Source organism: Podarcis tiliguerta (assembly GCF_965153285.1).
Source record: "Podarcis tiliguerta genome assembly, chromosome: 12".
NCBI lineage: Eukaryota > Metazoa > Chordata > Lepidosauria > Squamata > Lacertidae > Podarcis > Podarcis tiliguerta.
In genome coordinates, this window is record NC_139545.1 from 21283023 (window position 1) to 21302135 (window position 19113).

General features: G+C 41.6%; 1 protein-coding gene across 2 annotated transcripts in view; it reads right to left on the reverse strand.

The window, feature by feature from the left end:
- KCNH8 (potassium voltage-gated channel subfamily H member 8) overlaps positions 1–18563 on the reverse strand; it is a 149450-nt gene extending 130887 nt beyond the window's left edge. For both annotated transcript variants that reach the window (XM_083404681.1, XM_083404680.1), the window contains exon 1: positions 18284–18563. In XM_083404681.1, coding sequence (XP_083260807.1) covers positions 18284–18359 — 76 coding nt within the window. In that variant the 5' untranslated portion in view covers positions 18360–18563. The remainder of the gene's footprint in view (positions 1–18283) is intronic.
- Between the last annotated feature and the right edge of the window lie 550 nt (positions 18564–19113).

A 19113-nucleotide genomic window follows, 5' to 3' on the forward strand; every position in this document is an offset into this window, starting at 1 on the left:
ATATATATACCGTGGTTTTCCATGTATAACTCGCCCCCAGATGACCTCTATTTTTGGGGACTGCAATATAAAAAAATGGGGAGGTGGAGAGAATTGCCAAATTGCACATATCACCATGACCACCAATTGTCAGCACGCTCGCCGCCAAAAGCCCACCTGCACACTCGACCACAGCCAATTGCACGCACACCTTGTCACTGCCTTAAATAACCCGCCCAATTGCTGCCCAATCGGCAGCAGGCCTTGTAGCAGCAACCAATCACACACCCAATCACCACTGCCAATCTCCTGCTGGCTGCTGCCACCAACCGCCTGTATCCGTGTATAAGATGACCCACAATTTTTGCCTATTATTTCTAAGGAAAATATATCGTCTTATACACGGAAAAATTCGGTATATCCAAGTGCCCATAGCTTAAGCACATTTCCTGTGTGTACAACAATTATCTCACGTAGAAGACTACAGTATCAAAAGAATAATTAAAATTATACTATGCAGGTAGTGCCTTAGGGTGATCTCTTTTCACACCTCCCTGTCGTTCACTTCATCTGCCGATGACACAAGCTTCTAAATATTGCAAAAGTAAGAATCAAAAACTTTAAAAGTTTTGTTGCGGCTGTCAATACTTTAAAAAGGCTACCTTGTGAGACATTCCATGCTGTCTTTTACGTCAAAATCCATGTGTTATTTATGAATTGGTTGTATAATGATAGATTATTTATGCTCTGTAATTTATTGCACTACTTGCCCTAAAAGCCTTTGGAGAAAGAAAAATAGCACGGACAGGCATACTTACTAGGCAGTCATATTATTAAAAATAGATGGCGTGTATGTTTTACAGTATTATAGGTTTTAAATAGCAGCAGCAACAACATTTAATCCCCAGGAGGAATGAAGGGTGGCTGTTTGGAAGCAGGGTGTCTGAGGCTGTAATAACGTCCTGGGAATAATGCTTACTTGGAACCAAGGCCCTCTGAAATCAATGGGACTTTCATGTAACGTGTAAGAGAGTAAGCAGTATTTTTCTTTTAGCACCATTTTTTATTTAATGGGCCTCGGCAAGAGTTGCTTAAGCTGCAATCCTGTGCTACTTTACCTGGGAATTAGCCCCAGGGGTACCTGTACCTGGGCTTAAACAATTTGGACGAATGGTGGAAAAATCAGTAGGTGCCAACTCCAACCTTCTTCTCTGAGTCTTAAATTATGTGACATTTTCCCCACAACACTGCATTTTGGGTCTGCAAACCAATTTTTAACAACAGCCATTGGCTATTAAAACATATGACTTTTAGTCAATTATTTGATTACACTATTGCTGATTAAATTTGCATATGGCTAAAACCAGTATTTGTGAAACAAGAAGCTTACTTTTTCTATTTTTTAGATGGTATACATGGTTTTTATGGTGGGCACCATCTTAGAAAAGCTATTTCAAACAGATCTTTTAGATTATAAGATGTTTTATTTGATAGCTCTAACTGATCATTCAGTTAAATGTTGGTGCCTTGCTGCATGTTGATGCTTTAAAGGCACCATCTTTAAAGGCACAGGGGCTCTGCCTAAAATCACCACACACAAAACCTCGGGACACATGCTTGTAACCTTAAATACAAAGTGGAATCACGAGATACCCCAACATATAGCTCGTAATAAACCCACATTTGCTGGGAAGTGTTGTACTCTGGCAGACAGAAGTTGCTCCAATAAAAAGCATCGCCATCCCTTCTCTGTGTCATTGTTAAAGGCAGGCAGCCTGGTCTGGAGAGATAATGGATTCATCATGAAATACTGTATTGCAGACCGCTGTGTGAGGCTGTCTTTGTGTTTGCAGGATTGCTCTGAGCAATCAGCCACTCAAATGTTGAACAAATGGCTTCACTTTAGAGCGAGCCCTGGCACAGCAATAAAGCCTGAGCTGGGAAGAGCTTTACAGAAAAAGGAGGAGGTTGAAATGTAGCAAGGCAGATAGATTTAAGATCTGAGGATAGAGACAGACCTAGTTAACAGGTGGGTTTTATATTTTCAAATGTGGGGCATCAGCCATTGTAGGTTCCTTCTTCCCAGCAATTCTAGGTGCAACCTGAAACCTGCATAGCATCTAACAGGCCCTCATTTGAATGTCTGCAGCCTTCTCCCCCATTCACCCTTGAGAGTGTAATGAGATACAGACTCCATCACTTCACCCCATCAGCCAATGTTTTCCCTTCTCTACCATGTAACCCAGAAGTACTGTAGCTAATGGGGTGCCCTCCAGATGTTGTGGATCACACAGGCCTGACCATACATAAATCCGGCACTGACTCCAAGGATGTGCTATTGGTATCCAGCAGCACACTGCCTGTGAACCTGGAAGGGGTTTTCTCCACTGACATCTCCTAGACAATAAGTACGGTACTTTTTTGTTTTAACATGAAAGTAGTCAGGCACAATGAATGGAGAGAAACTACAGTGGTACCTCGGGTTACATACACTTCAGATTACAAATGCTTCAGGTTACAGACTCCGCTAACCCAGAAATAGTACCTCGGGTTAAAAACTTTGCTTCAGGATGAGAACAGAAATCATGCTCTGGCGGTGCGGCAGCAGCGGGAGGCCCCATTAGCTAAAATGGTGCTTCAGGTTAAGAACATTTTCAGGTTAAGAATGGACCTCTGGAACGAATTAAGTACTTAACCTGAGGTACCACTGTAGAGGTGCTGGGTAGTATTCAAATATGTTTTTTGTAGGAACATTACTAATTTAGGCCTGTTAAGTTCGGTGGGTCTACTCTGAAAAAAACTCTGTAGAATAGCACCCAGGGCTAAGATGCAACTGATCATTATGAAGAAGAAGAAGAAGAGTTTGGATTTGATATCCCGCCTTTCACTCCCTTTAAGGAGTCTCAAAGCGGCTAACATTCTCCTTTCCCTTCCTCCCCCACAACAAACACTCTGTGAGGTGAGTGGGGCTGAGAGACTTCAGAGAAGTGTGACTAGCCCAAGGTCACCCAGCAGCTGCATGTGGAGGAGCAGAGACTCGAACCCGGTTCCCCAGATTACAAGACTACCGCTCTTAACCACTACACCACACTGGCTCTGAAAATTGTTACCTTCATATTTGAGCTCAATTTGTTTGATACCTTTTGGGTTTGTGTTTAAATAAAATGGTTTTAATGTATGTTCATATTTTTAAAAAAAAAACAGTAGAAAAAAAAAGGAGGCAGCAGACTAATTGCTTGCATATATGGTCTGCCCACACTTTAAAAAAATGTATTTGCCAAGTAAATTAAACTATCTAGTAACTGAGGTAAGAAATAAATGTTAGAGAGAGAGAGAGATCATTAGAATTCTGTGTGAAAAATGAACACATGGGTTTGTTTGTCTTCTAATTGGTCTTTGCAAAACATATTATGAAAAGTGACTGGAGGTTGATTGAAAAATTAGATTAACTTTTGGACACTTCTTCTATAATACTCTTGAGTCAGCCATCTGGCCACCCTTTTCCCCTGAGGGATGAGGATCTACAAAACTATAGTAGTAGGCTTCCTTCGTCAGCTACAGAGAACATATTCTGTTGAAGTTTTACTGTGAGCCATTAGGGACAACCTGAGTGCATTTATTATGGAATTTATTGAAGTTGGAGTGGAAGTTGGCAGACCCTGGTTGAATCTGGACTTCAACCCCACCCCAAAAAATATTAATTACATTGCACAACACGATTTTACTGGATTCCCCCCCTCCCCAAAAAGGCACCTATAACAAAGCCTACTTGATAAGGGATGGTAAAAAGGTAAAGGGGCCCCTGACCATTAGGTCCAGTCGTGGCCGACTCTGGGGTTGCGGTGCTCATCTCGCTTTATTGGCCGAGGGAGCCGGCTTCTGGGTCATGTGGCCAGCATGACTAAGGTGCTTCTGGTGAACCAGAGCAGTGCACGGAAATGCCGTTTACCTTCCTGCCAGAGCGGTACCTATTTATCCACTTGCACTTTGATGTGCTTTCGAACTGGCAGGAGCAGGGACCGAGCAACGGGAGCACACCCCATCATGGGGATTCGAACCGCCGACCTTCTGATTGGCAAGTCCTAGGCTCTGTGGTTTAACCCACAGTGCCACCCGTGTCCCTGATAAGGGATGGTAATGGAACACAATAAGCAAATGTGGACTCATGAGCAATAACTATAGGGGGTTTAGATGCCACACCTATTCATTCAAAGAACATGAGTAGGGTGTGTGGGATTGCACATGCTTGGCCCATTGCCAATGCATCCAACAGCCACACACACACACTGCTACCTAGTCCCTCATTTCCCTCTGCGTTTCCCTCTACAGCATATGCAGTAACCGCTTTCTTGACCGTTGGACCCACTATTGCTCTTGTCCACTCAATGTGCCGGAGCCTGTCTTCTCATGCAAGGGAGGTCTCCAAACACTACCTCCAGGCATCTGGAAACAGCTGTCTGTAGACAGTCTGTGATAAATCTGTAATGCAGTACACTTCTGATAAACTAGCTTTCTGCAAATTAGAAACTGACCCAGACATCCTGAGAGTGAGCTGGATTAGCCACATTCCAGGAAAACAGCAGAACACCCAGGCCATATAACACCTCTTGTCTGCTGAATCCCATTACACCTTACCCCCCAAAAATAGACGGTTAAGTGCTAGCTACGTGAAACACTGCCTCCCAATAAATGGAAATATCCTTTCATGTCCTGCTTCCTTTAAAAGTAACACCCAGCCCTTGTAGTACCACCTTTGAAGCGAATTTTCCAAATTCTCCCTTGGCTGCGCTCAAATGTACAAGGGATGCCCAAGCCCCAAACTGCAAAGTACTCACAACTATGCATTCAGAATAAGGTCTTAAAGGGTAATTTACATTGTCGCTGTGGCTACATTTAGATAATGGTAAGCAGTGATGTCAGACTCGGTTTGCTAAACTGTTATTAAAATGTATCATTTACAGTAAATGCAGGAGTCAAGAGACCTACACAGTTGTTTGGGGCACATTCAAATAACAGGTGGGAAATAGCAGGGAGAGAAAAATAAATTGACCAGTATTTTCCAGCTAGCAAGTTGTGAACCTCTTGGTTCTGAAGTGTGTTGCCATTGAGGTTATATGCAGTAAAGTTACTGCAAGTTAAAATGGGCAGAAATAAAGTGAACATCTTTAAGGGAAGCAGTTTCTGTGGTTTTGAATCTAGCGGGGATGTATTTCCTGCACAATCCACATACATTTTCAATATGATACAAAACTTGTTTGTGCAATGGATAAAAATTGTTGGAATCAACCCCCGTGGAGGAAGGAGAATAGGATAAAAGGGATTTTAAAAATACAATAAGAGTCAAGTCAACACCCAGAGCTGTTCCATCAACTTCCGCTGGACTTCCCTAGGGCATGTGCTAAATATTTAATTGCTGTGGCCATACAAAAATCCTCAATAAAAAAAACTGAGCACAAGGCCTTGAATTTTAATTACAACTAATTACATTTGTTAATCACTTTGTACAAAAAGTGATGATATAACAACAACAACAACAACAATTCTTACTCATTATTTGAACCCTGTCCATCCAGCTGGGTTTCCCCAGCCACTCTGGGCAGCTCCCAACAGATTAAAAACAGATAAAATACAAACAGATAAAAACAATGAAAAGCCAGAAAAAAATTAAAACAATTTTCAGTACAAAACACCTAAAAATGCTTATAGGGTAACAAAATAAAAGGGACAAATCCCACAACACTCTATTAAATGATGAGAAGCAGTGTAGAGGCCAACTTAGTTACCAAAGGCCTTAGTGAACAAAAATGTCTTTGCTTGGCATCTAATTTAGAGCTTGAAGTCCACTTTCAGAAAGGTATGAGCTCACTCTGAAGCACTGAGATCCTTAACACCTAGAAAGTCTTGTTTGGTGTATATTTCTGAAGCCTGAGTATCAGCAAGTGACCAATCTCTAAAGCAATCTATTCTCTTATTGTGTCTTCTTTGTTAATTGTGCCATTTACAAACTGTTGCTGGAAGCCGCAGATTAGCCATGGTAAATGAACTGTAAAAAACTGAACCACCACGCAAACTAGTACGTACAATAATTTGGAAATTAAAAGATAATCATTTTGCTGTGATCAGCAATAATGTGTTAAGCTTTAATGACTGGAAATCTAGCAACTGTAGTACTAAAGTACTAAAGACTGCCCTTGCATGAATTCTTATCCTTAACTGAATTTCTAGGAAAAAAATATTGTCATTTGGGTAATTGTTATGATTATGTCTATTTTAATTACATGCAAGCAGAAATAACTTGGGGAAAACTCTGTATTCTCTTGTCAGGAAATCAAAATGGGCTGAGTACCATAATTTCCCAACGGTGACAGTAGCAATGTGCCAGAAGAATAGCAAGGTTTATATTTTTGCCGCAATAAGTTGTTGGCTGTGATTTCCATTGTGTGACTAAGTCTTGCAGGAAGCATTTCATGCTTTTTTAAAAAAACAACAACCACCAATCAACTCTGAAAAGAATTACCCAAGGCATATCATGAGAAGAGACAAGTTTGCCGTGCTATTAAAACAACAAACTATATTTACAAGAACCCCCCTAATTTGCCTCTAATTCTTGGTTTCAATGGCGAGTGATTAACTGAAACTGTCATTGCTATGTACCCTTATGGAGCATAGCAAATTATTCTCTAGTGATTCAGATTTCTAGAGTCAGTTTCAGCTCTTTGGAGAGATATGTTAAAAGTTTCCCCTTTTCTTTACCTTCTTTCAGCAACAAATTATTAGAACAGGACAGCATTGTGATAATGCACCCCAGATAAGAAGGAAAATGCTGGACTTCTTTCATTCTTTAAAAATGGATCTCTGGGTGATAAAAACATAAGCAACAGATTCCCCCCCCCCATCCTACATTCCATTATTAAACGAGAAGGTAGAACAAATTTGGCAGAAGCAGGGAAAAGTGAAATTTATTGATGATGAACTGAAGTAAGAACAAGCAAGTCTTTGACCAAAAGATGGTCTTCAAGATACAGCTGGAAATGTATGGTATAGGAATGCAACTATTTTTGTAGCTAGAAAACTAGTAGCATCCATTTGTGGAAGCTGTTACTTGTCAAGCGGTTCCATTTCCCCTTTCCTACATAGCTCATTTTAAGACCATTTCCCATCACTTTAGCACTTGTTTCCATTTCAGATGCTTTACAGTTAGTGTTAATGCCACGAACACAGTAGATGCTTTCTGCAGTAATCACAATGGCAATTAACTGAAATAGATGATACGTGCCTGTACAGTTTTGCATTTTCAAATGAAGGATGATATTCAAATGGAACAATTTTAAGAGATGTCTTCTTCTTGCATCTTCGGTGCAGGCGGTACCCAAAATTATTTTGATCTCTCACAATACTTAGAGCCAAAACAGATTTCTGACAACTGCTAAACAAAAACAGGTAAAGGTAAAGGGACCCCTGACCATTAGGTCCAGTCGTGGAGGACTCTGGGGTTGCAGAGCTCATCTCACTTTATTGGCCAAGGGAGCCGGTGTACAGCTTCTGGGGTCATGTGGCCAGGATGACTAAGCAGCTTCTGGCGAACCAGAGAAGCAAATGGAAACACCCTTTACCTTCCCGCAGGAGCAGTACCTATTTATCTGCTTGCACTTTGACGTGCTTTTGAACTGCTAGGTTGGCAGGAGCAGGGACCGAGCAACGGGAGCTCACCCTGTTGCGGGGATTTGAACCGCCGACCTTCTGATCAGCAAGCCCTAGGCTCTGTGGTTTAATCCACAGCACCACCCGCATCCCAAAACAAATATACTCTGGCTCAAAATATAAAAACCAGAGAACAAGTGCAGTGTAGTGGCTAGACCAGGGGTAATAAACCTTTTTATACCTACCGCTCACTAATGCATCTTTCTTGATAGTAAAATTTCCTTACCACCCACCAGTGCTCGATGGAAGGAGGATTCAGCTTGTGCCGTAGAACCTCCAACTGCCCACCTAGAATCCTGAAACGCCCACTAGTGGACGGTAGGGACCAGGTTGACATATTGGACATTCCTGCCCTAGAATTATAGTATTGTAGGGTTGGAAGGAACCCTGAGGATCATCTAGTCCAACCCTCTGCATTGCAGGAATATGCAGCTGTCCCATCCTTTTTAGATTTGCTCTCAGCGCTCATTTGCCCTCCTACACACACACACACACACACACACACAGTTGCATCAGGTGCTAGTCCTACTCAGAGTAGACTCACTGAAATGAATTAAAAATCCAAACTTTAATTTCAAAGGGTCTGCCCTAAGTAGGATTTAGTTGGATGTAGCCTGTTGTTATGACCAAAGTATCTTGCCCAAAAATATCTGCACAAACCAGTTTACCTGAGTGCATTATTTTCAGAGTGGGGGGTGGGCTCATTTATTTATAATTGCTTAATCATATGGGACTAAATTGCATTATGTTGTAAGGACCTTTTATTAAATATTAGAATTGTAAAGCTGGAAGGGACCCAAGGGTCATCTAGTCCAACCCACTGTAATGCCTGGAACCTGGCATTGGGCTGCAAGAATGTACTGTAAACTATCACATTTTCAAAATGTCTGATAGCCAAGTTCCACTACTTTTCACAGGCTGGGAGTAGTGGCTCCCTCAGATTGTACCCATTATGGAATTCAGACTTGAAAAGAAAGTACAAGCACAGTTTGTGTTGTGGATATCTACTTCCATAGTTTACTTGACATGGTTCAGACTGACCAATGTATTGTTTTCAGGGACAGTCTGAAGCTGCGAAATGTGCTAGGGGCAAGCATTTTTCTTGTTGTGAATTCTACTGATGTTAACAACGTTATCTGATCAATAGTACGCAAAATCTCTTAACTGGTATTTGAAGCATACAGTATGTGTTAATTTTTTGAGAGCTGGCTTGATGTAGTGGATTTCAAATTTCAATTATTTTAAAATACGTTTGCACATTGTTTTAAGGTCTCCCTTATTAAAGCAAAGGATTAAGGTGTTAGGAGAACCTTAGAATGTGAGGAAAAACTATACCATACAATGTACTGTATCAAACTATTTTACATGAATAACTCAGGTATTCTGAATTTAAAAAGAAATCCGCATTGTTAAAAACAAGGTGTTACATAATAAGATAATTTGTCTTAAATCTGCCCAAATCAATGTGGTGGTGTCGTATACCGTATATGTGCATTGTTAATAAATGAGCAACTAAAAAAGTTTGTTTATGTTTCCTGTTTTTTTTCCCCAAGCAGAAATAATGTGTAAGCGTGTTGTCAGCACCCTAAAAAAAGGGAAGGGGCTAGAGGGATCTTTACACCACAGCGCCAGAAATGCTTAAGATGGCCCTGAATTCAGTTATCTAATAGGAACATTCCAGCAATAATATTCCAACTGTACAGTTGTGCAGGCATAAAAATAAAACCCTTCATTGGTGTATTTGGAAAATTCTTCCCCATTTGTAGAAGGATAAAACATTTCTTTTCCATTAAATGTGGATTCCATTCTCTTTTCAAGCCCTCTGAATCTAATAAACTAAAGAAACATCTTAGCAGTATATTCAGAACATTGCAGGTTACAGATTTACAACAAAGGGATTATTTTGCCCCCTACCCAATGCATTATTAACATGCTTAATTTACTACCATGGTCTTCATTTTGTAACAGCCAGAAGGATGGAGTGAACAACAGTGGATGGGGCACTCTCTGACTATTACATAATGCACTTTAAACTAGCATGCAGCCCAGGTCAATGTTGCAAGCAGTACACGGATCATTATTTTAAATCGACATTGCATGAAACTGGGTATCTCATATTTTGAGTTTGAAAATGTTACTTTACAAGTATGTTCCTAGCCCTCACCATTGCCTAGAAAATGTCTGAATCACAACTGCAGAAAAGAGTTTATCTAATGAGATTTACTGACCATGTAGAATCCACCACCATATTCCTCTGAAATGACACAACTCCTCTGAAATATACTCAGAGTCGCAAAGTGATTTCATGCTCTTTATTCAGCTCATAGTGGTGAGATGGAATGAATGAAAGTCCCCTCAAAGTATCTGCTTTATATACATTATTTACACAATGGGCTGCACATGATTGGCTAATTCCGGAATTCTACTGTAAGCCAATCAGGTTGTGGATTCACTTCTATCTGGAGCATGATTGGTGGTTCCTGCCAACCAATCATACTGCTGCATTGTTCTAGGACCAATCAGACTGCTGCATTCTGAATCCTATTGTTCTAGGACCAATCAGACTGCCTTTTGGGTCCTATTGTTCTAGGACCAATCAGACTGCTGCAGTTTGGATCCTATTCAACTCAGTACATAACATCCTCCCTTTTCTGGTTACAGTAGTTCCCAACCATGTCTTTGAGCAAAGGGCCTGAAAGACCATGTAAAGGGAAACAAAGTTCCCAACCATGTCTTTGAGAAACAAAGAGGCAATTACACAAACTCCTTTCCCCTTTATCCCCCCACCCACCCAACAAAATGCTGACAGAAACATGAAGAGAGTAAGACTGGGCAGGGGAAACAATTGGCCACAATGGGTTGTATTCACTGCTAATCCTGCTCAGAGCAGATCCATTGACATTAATGGGCATGCCTCACTTAGGTTCACTAACAGTAATAGGTGTACTCTGAGTTAGACTTAACTGAATACCATCCAAACAGATGAGCAAAGGATGGAGCAGATGAGAGACAGGAACAAGGCTACAGGAACCTCAGAGAGAGGTTTAAAGGGAACACTTGATGTGGACTTAAGGCAGAATTGAACATGGAGATAAACAAAATCATGTCATCAAACAGTTTGACCTGTTGTTTGTTTGTATGTTTAAAAAACCTTTCTTCCTGCCTTTATTGTGATATCTTCAGGGTAACCCAGTTTTTGAAATTGGTTTAAAATTGCACGGTCATATTTCACTCTAAACTAAATTACACAATTATTTCATTCTTGTCTTTTGAAACTGTGACCGCCTAAATCATTGCTAGAGAGCAACAGTCATACTTTACATTTCCAACGACCAAGGCTCTTGTTCCCCACTACTTAACTGCATCTTATCTCAGCCTCTTTGCCCTCCTTTTTCATATTCCCCATGTGAACCAACCATGTGAGTGTAACTATGCACAGTACATGTTCTTATCCAACATTTGGGGTCTGCAACATTTGCTATAGGTCCCTCAGTGTTGGTAATGTAACTATCTTAATGCTTGCATATCAATGTGCAACCTAGTGCTGGAAACCAAAATCCAGGAAGTTGTGGTTTTGTCTTGTTTTGTTTTAATATTTTTCTTTGTCCAATGGAAAGAAGTAACAGAACTTGCAGCTTACTTAGTTAACGGAAATTCATATATAAACCTTCTTCCAGCAAAATCTCATCTTCTTGAAGTGTCTGCGATTTATTAGATTTCTTCTTTTCTTATGTAAAGGTAAATTTATTACTCTCAGAATCTATTGGCCTGGGTGTATATGTCTTTTATTAAACATTTGTAATAATTTCATCCTGGAACTTGTAAGCTATTCTTACACATGATAATATATTGCTTTGCCCTCACTCTCCCAAACAGTATCAAATGGGAGGGTATGGAACTTTACAAAAAGGAGCCATTGAAGACTATGTAAAATATCTGCAAGAGAAAAGACCTTTCAAAGCACACTGGTTGCCTGTCCAGTTCTGGGTGCATTCAACATTGTGATGATTATAGGATATAAAGCCTTACAAGGCCTGAATCCAATGTACCTCAGTACCTTTTCCCGTACAACCCTCTCTGTCTATTAAAGGTAAAGGGACCCCTGACCATTAGGTCCAGTCGTGATCGACTCTGGGGTTGCGGCGCTCATCTCGCTTTACTGGCCAATGGAGCTTCCGGGTCACGTGGCCAGCATGACTAAGCCACTTCTGGCGAACCAGAGCAGCGCATGGAAACGCCATTTACCTTCCCGCATCCCTCTCTGTCTATTACGTGTCCATAAATTTAATTATTTCTGCACATTGAGAAGGGCCTTCTTTGCTCTGGTGCCCTAAATATAGAAATTACTTCCTAGAAAAGCTTGCTCTAAACCCCAATTGGAGCCAATATAGCTGCCTCCTGATATTGTTGGACTACAATTCCTATAGTCCCTGACCATTCGCCATGTGGGCTGGAGCTGATGAGGGTTGTGGTTCAAAACATGAGGATGGCACTGCATTGGCTGCTTCTTCTGTACCACATTATAAACAAGTGAGACTTTTTTTACATTGTGCTTTTGTAACTTAATTTATGGTTGGGAGGGAGGTATTTTCTTTGGGGGGGGGAGTGGTGTTCTCTTGATGTTGACTTTATCCTGCTTATATTCTATTGTACCTTGATATTTTATAGGTATTGTGAACTTTGGTCACATTGAACAGAGAAAAAGGCAGAACAAATAAATATATACAGTGGTACATTGGGTTACAGATGCTTCAGGTTACAGACTCCGCTAAGCCAGAAATAGTACCTTGGGTTAAGAACTTTGTTTCAGGATGAGAACAGAAATCGTGCGGCGGCAGCAGTGGGAGGCCCCATTAGCTAAAGTGGTACCTCAGGTTAAAAACAGTTTCAGGTTAAGAATGGACCTCCAGAACAAATTAAGTTCTTAAGCCGAGGTACCACTGAAATCACGTAAGTCAGTGGAGCAATCCTAAATGGGGCTAGAGAGCAGGAGTGTGGAACAGCAGCAGAAGGGCCCAATGATTGGCCTTTTGGGGGATTCAGCAGATCCAGAACCTCTGGCACGCTACCCTGTTAGGAAATGCTCCATTAGGGAACCTCCTGCTAGAAGGAGCATTTTGATCACTCCAGTGAAGCAAGGGCTGCAGGTGCAGCAGAACACCTTTCCCTGCCTATCCTCAATCAGCTGTGTTCGTCTCCACTAGCCAATTGGGGAAACAGGAACACAATCCTAACCCACACTGTCCCCAGACATCATATACGGGATTGCACAGAAATGCTTTCCGCCCTTATCAGCAATCCAAAACTCATATTGGAAACTGTCCTTTGGTTTCCATTTTCCTAGCCTATCTTTTTCTTGATTTGAGACCACTTCCAAATTTGGCATCTATTGTCGGAGAACTCGTGAAGTCCCACAGGATAAAGGGTTCACATAAACACCAGTTAATTGTATGTGTTGGGGTGCCAGAATTATGTGAGTGCAAGGCACCCATAATTCTTAAAATTGGTAAGAGTTAGAATTAATCAAGGCTTGATTAAAGTCTACTAAACATGGAAATTCCGGGGGTTTGTTTATGCTAACAAGCCAGACTAGCCTGGCAAGGCTAGCTGAGGGTAAGCCATTAAGGAACAAAGCAGAGTAATGGCCCATCAAGGAAACCATCAAGAGAGAGTGCCAGACTGCTGGACAAGGAGGTGAGGGAACCCTCCTCTGGTTGTGAGGGTTTCAGGGTAGATGACGTAATCAATCAAGAAAAAAGTGTCACTTTTGCAAGCAGTTTGGGAAGCAGAGAATGATGGGTAGAACACAATGTGGACCGACGGTGACAGGCTGAAACAAAAGAGACACAGAGCATGGCTTTTTGCTGTTCCTTGAATTCAATGGAATCTGGAATCTTATAGTGGAGGGATTTGAATGCTCTGCAATCCCTTCATCTAGATTCAGGTTGTATATATGTGTAAATAAGGCATCTATCATAAAGACATGACTTTCTCCGCTGTGCCTCACTGTCCCAAAAGGGAACACAGACCCAGGTTAGTGTTTCTGATACCTCTGGAATCTTGCACTACTCTGCAGAGATTGGGAAGGCGTGTAACAGTATATTGAACCATATCAGCATTATGATAACACTTTTAATCACATGTGTATTGGTTTATGTTACGTTTCACTGTACCCTTAATACTTTTTCTATGCTTTTAGTAATTACATATTTAAACATTGCAGATATATGTAGCAAAAAACAAACCGCCAAAGGATTTCTTTAAAAATATACAATCGTTTTTCCCTGCAGAAATTTTATGAGAAAAGCAATCACTGGTGGTCCCCCCCCCCAACTACCTATTTTGCCCCTGCATTGCTGAGTGCATATCTCTTTCTCCTGCTACTCTTATTTCTAATTAACTAGTAGAGGGACTTTGCTTAACAGATGGTGACAATGATTTCAAGAAATTGCTGAAGTCTAAGGAGTGCTTGTCAGTCTGGAAAAGCCAAGAGGCAGAATGAATGTGTCCAACAGGTTATCCCTCAAGAAGGCAATGGCAAGATAGCCGCAGCCAGATAAAATAGATGGTGGCACAGCACCCTGGAAGTACATCACCCTGCCAATGGGCCAATGAGCACAAAAGCTGCTGTCCTTGGGGAGATAGAAGCTATACCCCAGCCGCCATGGAAATGGGGAAAGCATGGGGGGTCCCACAAAGATTTAAAGAAGATCTAGAAGTCATTGCAGCATTCCCATCCATTATGTCACCAGTGAGGAAACTTTTTTCCTTCAGTAGTCAGATTTCCTTAAAAGTAACTTTTCAAGAGCTGCGTACTGGTGGTGGACATGGGTGGAGCCACTAGTGGGCTAGAGCTAAAAGTGTGTAGTCACTCTCTTTCTCATTCTCTGTCTTTCTTCTACCACCCATTATTTCACTCCTGGCAACTCACATGGAATTTGGCTGAGAGCCGCATATGGCCTTGGGACTTCAGGCTGCCCCACTTCTTCTTTACTTGCATTTCAAAACGTGCTCTTGAAGATTTGCAATACCATCGCAAGCAATCATGTTTACTCCAGTATAAGTACCATTGATTCTAAGGTGGCTTACTTCCAAGTTAGTGCATTAGGCTATGATTCTAAGCACACTTTCTTAGATAAAAACATCTATTAAAAACAAGAGCACTTTAAAGTAAAACATGTAAGATTACAGCTTGAGTACTTTAAGGCTACTTAAATTCATATAAACTGCTGGTAATAGCCAGTAATGAAGCAAATGTAGCATACTTCCAGAAGGGTAATATCCAAACCAATCCATGAGTCTTTATTTATTCAGTAATTTCACTTCAGATAGCCAACTGTGCTGATATCCCAGCTGCTTTCATTTGCTACAAGTGAGACCAATATTCGAGATCTGCTCTTTTCTGAATCACACAACACTGGGGAAGGGAGTTAATTTCAAGCAAGACGTCCTAAATTGTATTTTTGTGTCTCTTGTCAACTGCAACCATCAGTTTGAAAAGGGGGTGTTTCAATTCATAATGTTTGTCTAAACGCTTGAGCATTTATCACTAACATTATACAGGGACCCATTGTACTGCAGAACAAATGCTAGTGATGAAATACAACCTATTTCTCCTCTTTAACTTTAACAGTGATTGCCATAACAGCAGTGCCTCCAACAGGACTAGTATGCTCCTTTCCACACCAATTCCCAATATTATCTGGAGAGATATGTATGCTACTGCTCAGGTGTAGCACCTGGTGAGTGATGGAACTGCATAAAAACATTAGATGAGCACGGCAGCATCTACTCCAGCGTCCTCTTCTCACACTGGTCAGCCAAATGCCTTATGGGAAGCCTGCATGCAGGACCCCAACACAGCAGCTCTTGGCCCAGTTCTGATTCCCAGCAAGTGGCATTCAGAGGCATACTTCAACCTAGCCATTGTGACACTGAATAACAATATTGCACATGTTATTCATGTGTACCATGAATGCAGTTTGGGAAATCATGAAAATGTACAAATAATTCTCAATTAAAATCCGAACTGCATTGTGTTCCTAAGCAAAGTAGAGAGAAATGTGGTTGCCTGTCACTATTGCAAACATGCTTGTGAACTTCCCAGTCAAATTCTGGCCACTGTTTGAGAGAAGACCCTTAGAAGACAATTATGGAGACACTTCAGCTGATGAAATTTGCCTCCCTCTAAATTGCTTAAGTACAAGCATATAAAGACCCAAGCAAAGTTTTCTTTTTTACTTGAGGTGATTCAATCTGCCAAGATTCTCTGTCACATGTAAACTTCAATGATTAAAGATGAAATAGATAAAAAAAAATTATGCTTTAATGAGAGTGCTTTATAAATCAGAACATATTTCCCAACATGATCAGGAATCCTTTCCTGTACTGTTGCCCAGAATTAGAATTAATTCTCCACAGGATTAAAGATGTATTGCTGGATAAGAGTCTTACTGATGACAACAAAATATATCCTCCCCAAAGATTTAGAATAAAAGGAGCTATGTTAGCTACAGTCAATGTTGCTATGTTAAAACATGGGCTCAACATTTATAACACCGTAATATCACTTTCAAAGGGGTCTGCAGGACAAAATAGTTTATGTAAATTGTACTGTGCAATATTTAAGGACATGGTCTATTAAAAATGAGTATTTATCCGTCTCATTGATTTTAGTGACAGAGTTAAGCAAGGGCATGTCTTGACTCAGTCATGTGCCATCTTTGAACATAACATTATAACATTGAAATTTGAGGAAAGATTGGCAGCTTTTACCACAACCCCAACAGAGTGTTGTATTTAGCCCAAATTTAGATCCTTTGCCCACATGTACTTCAAATTGGCTTGGTTGTGATGTAACCTGCATTCCTCTAGAAGTCCAAAAATCAGAAGTCCAACTGAGCTCAAGGGTGGGTGTATTTCTTTATCCATTTACATATAAAAAGTTGTTTGGTATAGGGGTCTTTTTAAAACAGCTAAACAAAATGACATTTTACTTCTATAGTTAAAAAAATGCTTGAACATAAGTCAACCTAGAAGATACGTCATCATTTTTTGGGGGGGATGGGGGGGATCCTTCTGCTTTCACTTGGTTCCATGTTCCAGTATGAAGCACCTGCCCTGGATATTTATTTTTAATTTCTCAAATTGAAATTACTTGAAATTGCTAACATAGAATAGAGCTGGAAAACTGGAAAATTTATGCCTAAATGAAAGCCTAACATTTTCATCTAAGCCTACTAACCTGGTCCCAGAGTATGACACAGTCTAATTCAGCATTACGATTTATTATAAGTGATTACTGTAGCTATAGACTATAATTAACATCTTACAATTTAAGAAGATGCAACTGTATCACCCTGATGCATTGAAGCAGAGTCTTGACTAGCGCAATATTCATAGGATATGTGGGGTGGAAGCAACAACCAAGAATTGTCAACACTTTAAAGAACTGATTCATGGTAATCTTCCTAAAAGCAGCTACAGACTTCACAGAAATACTGACATTCTCCCACTGCTAATGAACTTTTGCTGAATGATCCTTATGTACTCCTTTTATTTAAATATTTAAATAGTTCTACCTCTATCAGGGCAGATAGCAACATTCTTCCAAAAAAGAAAGTCTACCAACAGGATCAATCCTTCAGGTGGTGTGTATTTGTGTGTGTGTTGTCGCATGTGCATGTGTTCAATTATACATACACACACCCCTACTATGTGAATACAATATATCACAAGGGAACCATTGAACAGGGATTAACAGAAGCAGCAGGAAGGCCATGTGTGTTCTGTGAAGGGAGGGAAATTGTATTCTAACTGGGTTTTCTTTTCCTTTTTAAGCACACACACAAACACAAGGAACAGCTGGAACGTTAAAAAAAGAAAAAACAGGCCATCAGGGACGCACGCAACCCTTCAGAGAGAAATCTAGGATTATACTTCTGGGTGAGAACGATTGGATCTGTCCAGGGTCCTGAAAAGCTAACCTTTCTCCCTTTTTTCTCCCGGCTGCCGTAATAAACTCATTCATTAATCGGACGGATATAGACTTCATTCAGTAACCTCAGACAACAGCTGCCCAGCCAATACACAACCTGGCATACCGGAATTAAGCTTTTAAAGAGATCTTTTTTTTAAAAAAAAAAAATTACAATAAAAATCAAAGCTCCATTCTGAGAACGAGGTCTGCCTGTTTCTGTCCCTCCCACCTCCATCCAGGTCCCTTACTTCCGAGGAGATTTACCGAATAGATCTTATACCAGATCACACAAGGGAGAAATTGAACGGGGAACGGGGCGGGGGGGATATGAAATCATCTTTGATCGCAAAGTCTCTTTGGATACCCAAAGTTTCTAAAGTGACAATCATAATGATGTTTGGATGGGCAATAATGGAAAGCACCCCCTTTTTTTTCTTTTTAAAAAACGAGAGAATTCACCACCCCTTGCGAAGAAATAGTCTGCAAAGTTTGATCCGAGCCATTTCCCGAGCCCTCCTTCCCCAAAACAGCGCCGGCGATGGGATGGAGAGTTTTCCCCGCAAGCCCCGAGAAGCGCCTCGCCTCTGGCTGCCCGGAGGCGCGCCTTGCCTGGGCGAGACTTACGTGTGCCGTCAAACCTAGTGGCGATGGTGTCCAGGAAGGTGTTCTGAGGTGCCAGTAATCCTTTCATAACAGGCATTTTTCCAGCGCGGTGTGAAATTCTCCATCAAAGTTTGCCTTGCGAAGGATGGGGTCGCGGGGAAGAAAGTGCAAAGCGCGCTGGTGGCGGAGGAGGCGAGGAGCAGGAGCAGGAGGAGGAGGAGCAGCGCCGCCGCGGACTTTCGGGCATAGGGAAAGGATGCTACTTTCGCCGCCGCCGCCGCCGCTCCTGCCCACTTTCGCCGACCCGGGGAAGGCGCCCTGCGCGCGAAGCCAAAGAGACCCCTTTGCGCGTGCGCGCTCGCCGAGTCCCCCCACCCCTCACAGCCCTGCCGGGAGCCACCAGCTGCCGCGAGCCTTGTTGCTCCCTCCCTCGCGGGTGCAGGGCATCGCGCGGGCGGCGTGGCGGGGACACCCCATTGGCTAGCAGACAAAGCGCCGGGTTTTGGCGGGAGGGAGAAATGGCGGGCTTTTCACGCTGTTACTGCGGGGAGAGCGGGGAGCAAAGGTATCGCCACATGCGATACCCAAACGCAAAATATATTCGACGGCGAAGACTGTGTGTTTTCAGCGCCAGAACTCACACCCTAGACCATGTGAAACAGCAAAACAATAATAACAACTACTACTACTACTACTACTACTACTACTAATAATAATAATAATGTGTGCAAATGCATTTCAGTCACCTCATAGTATCTACAGCCCCATTCCTCACAGGGTCAGACGTGGGTCTTAAATGAACAGCAGTAGCTAACCCATTATGAACTCTAGAAGCTGGGAGCTATATGACC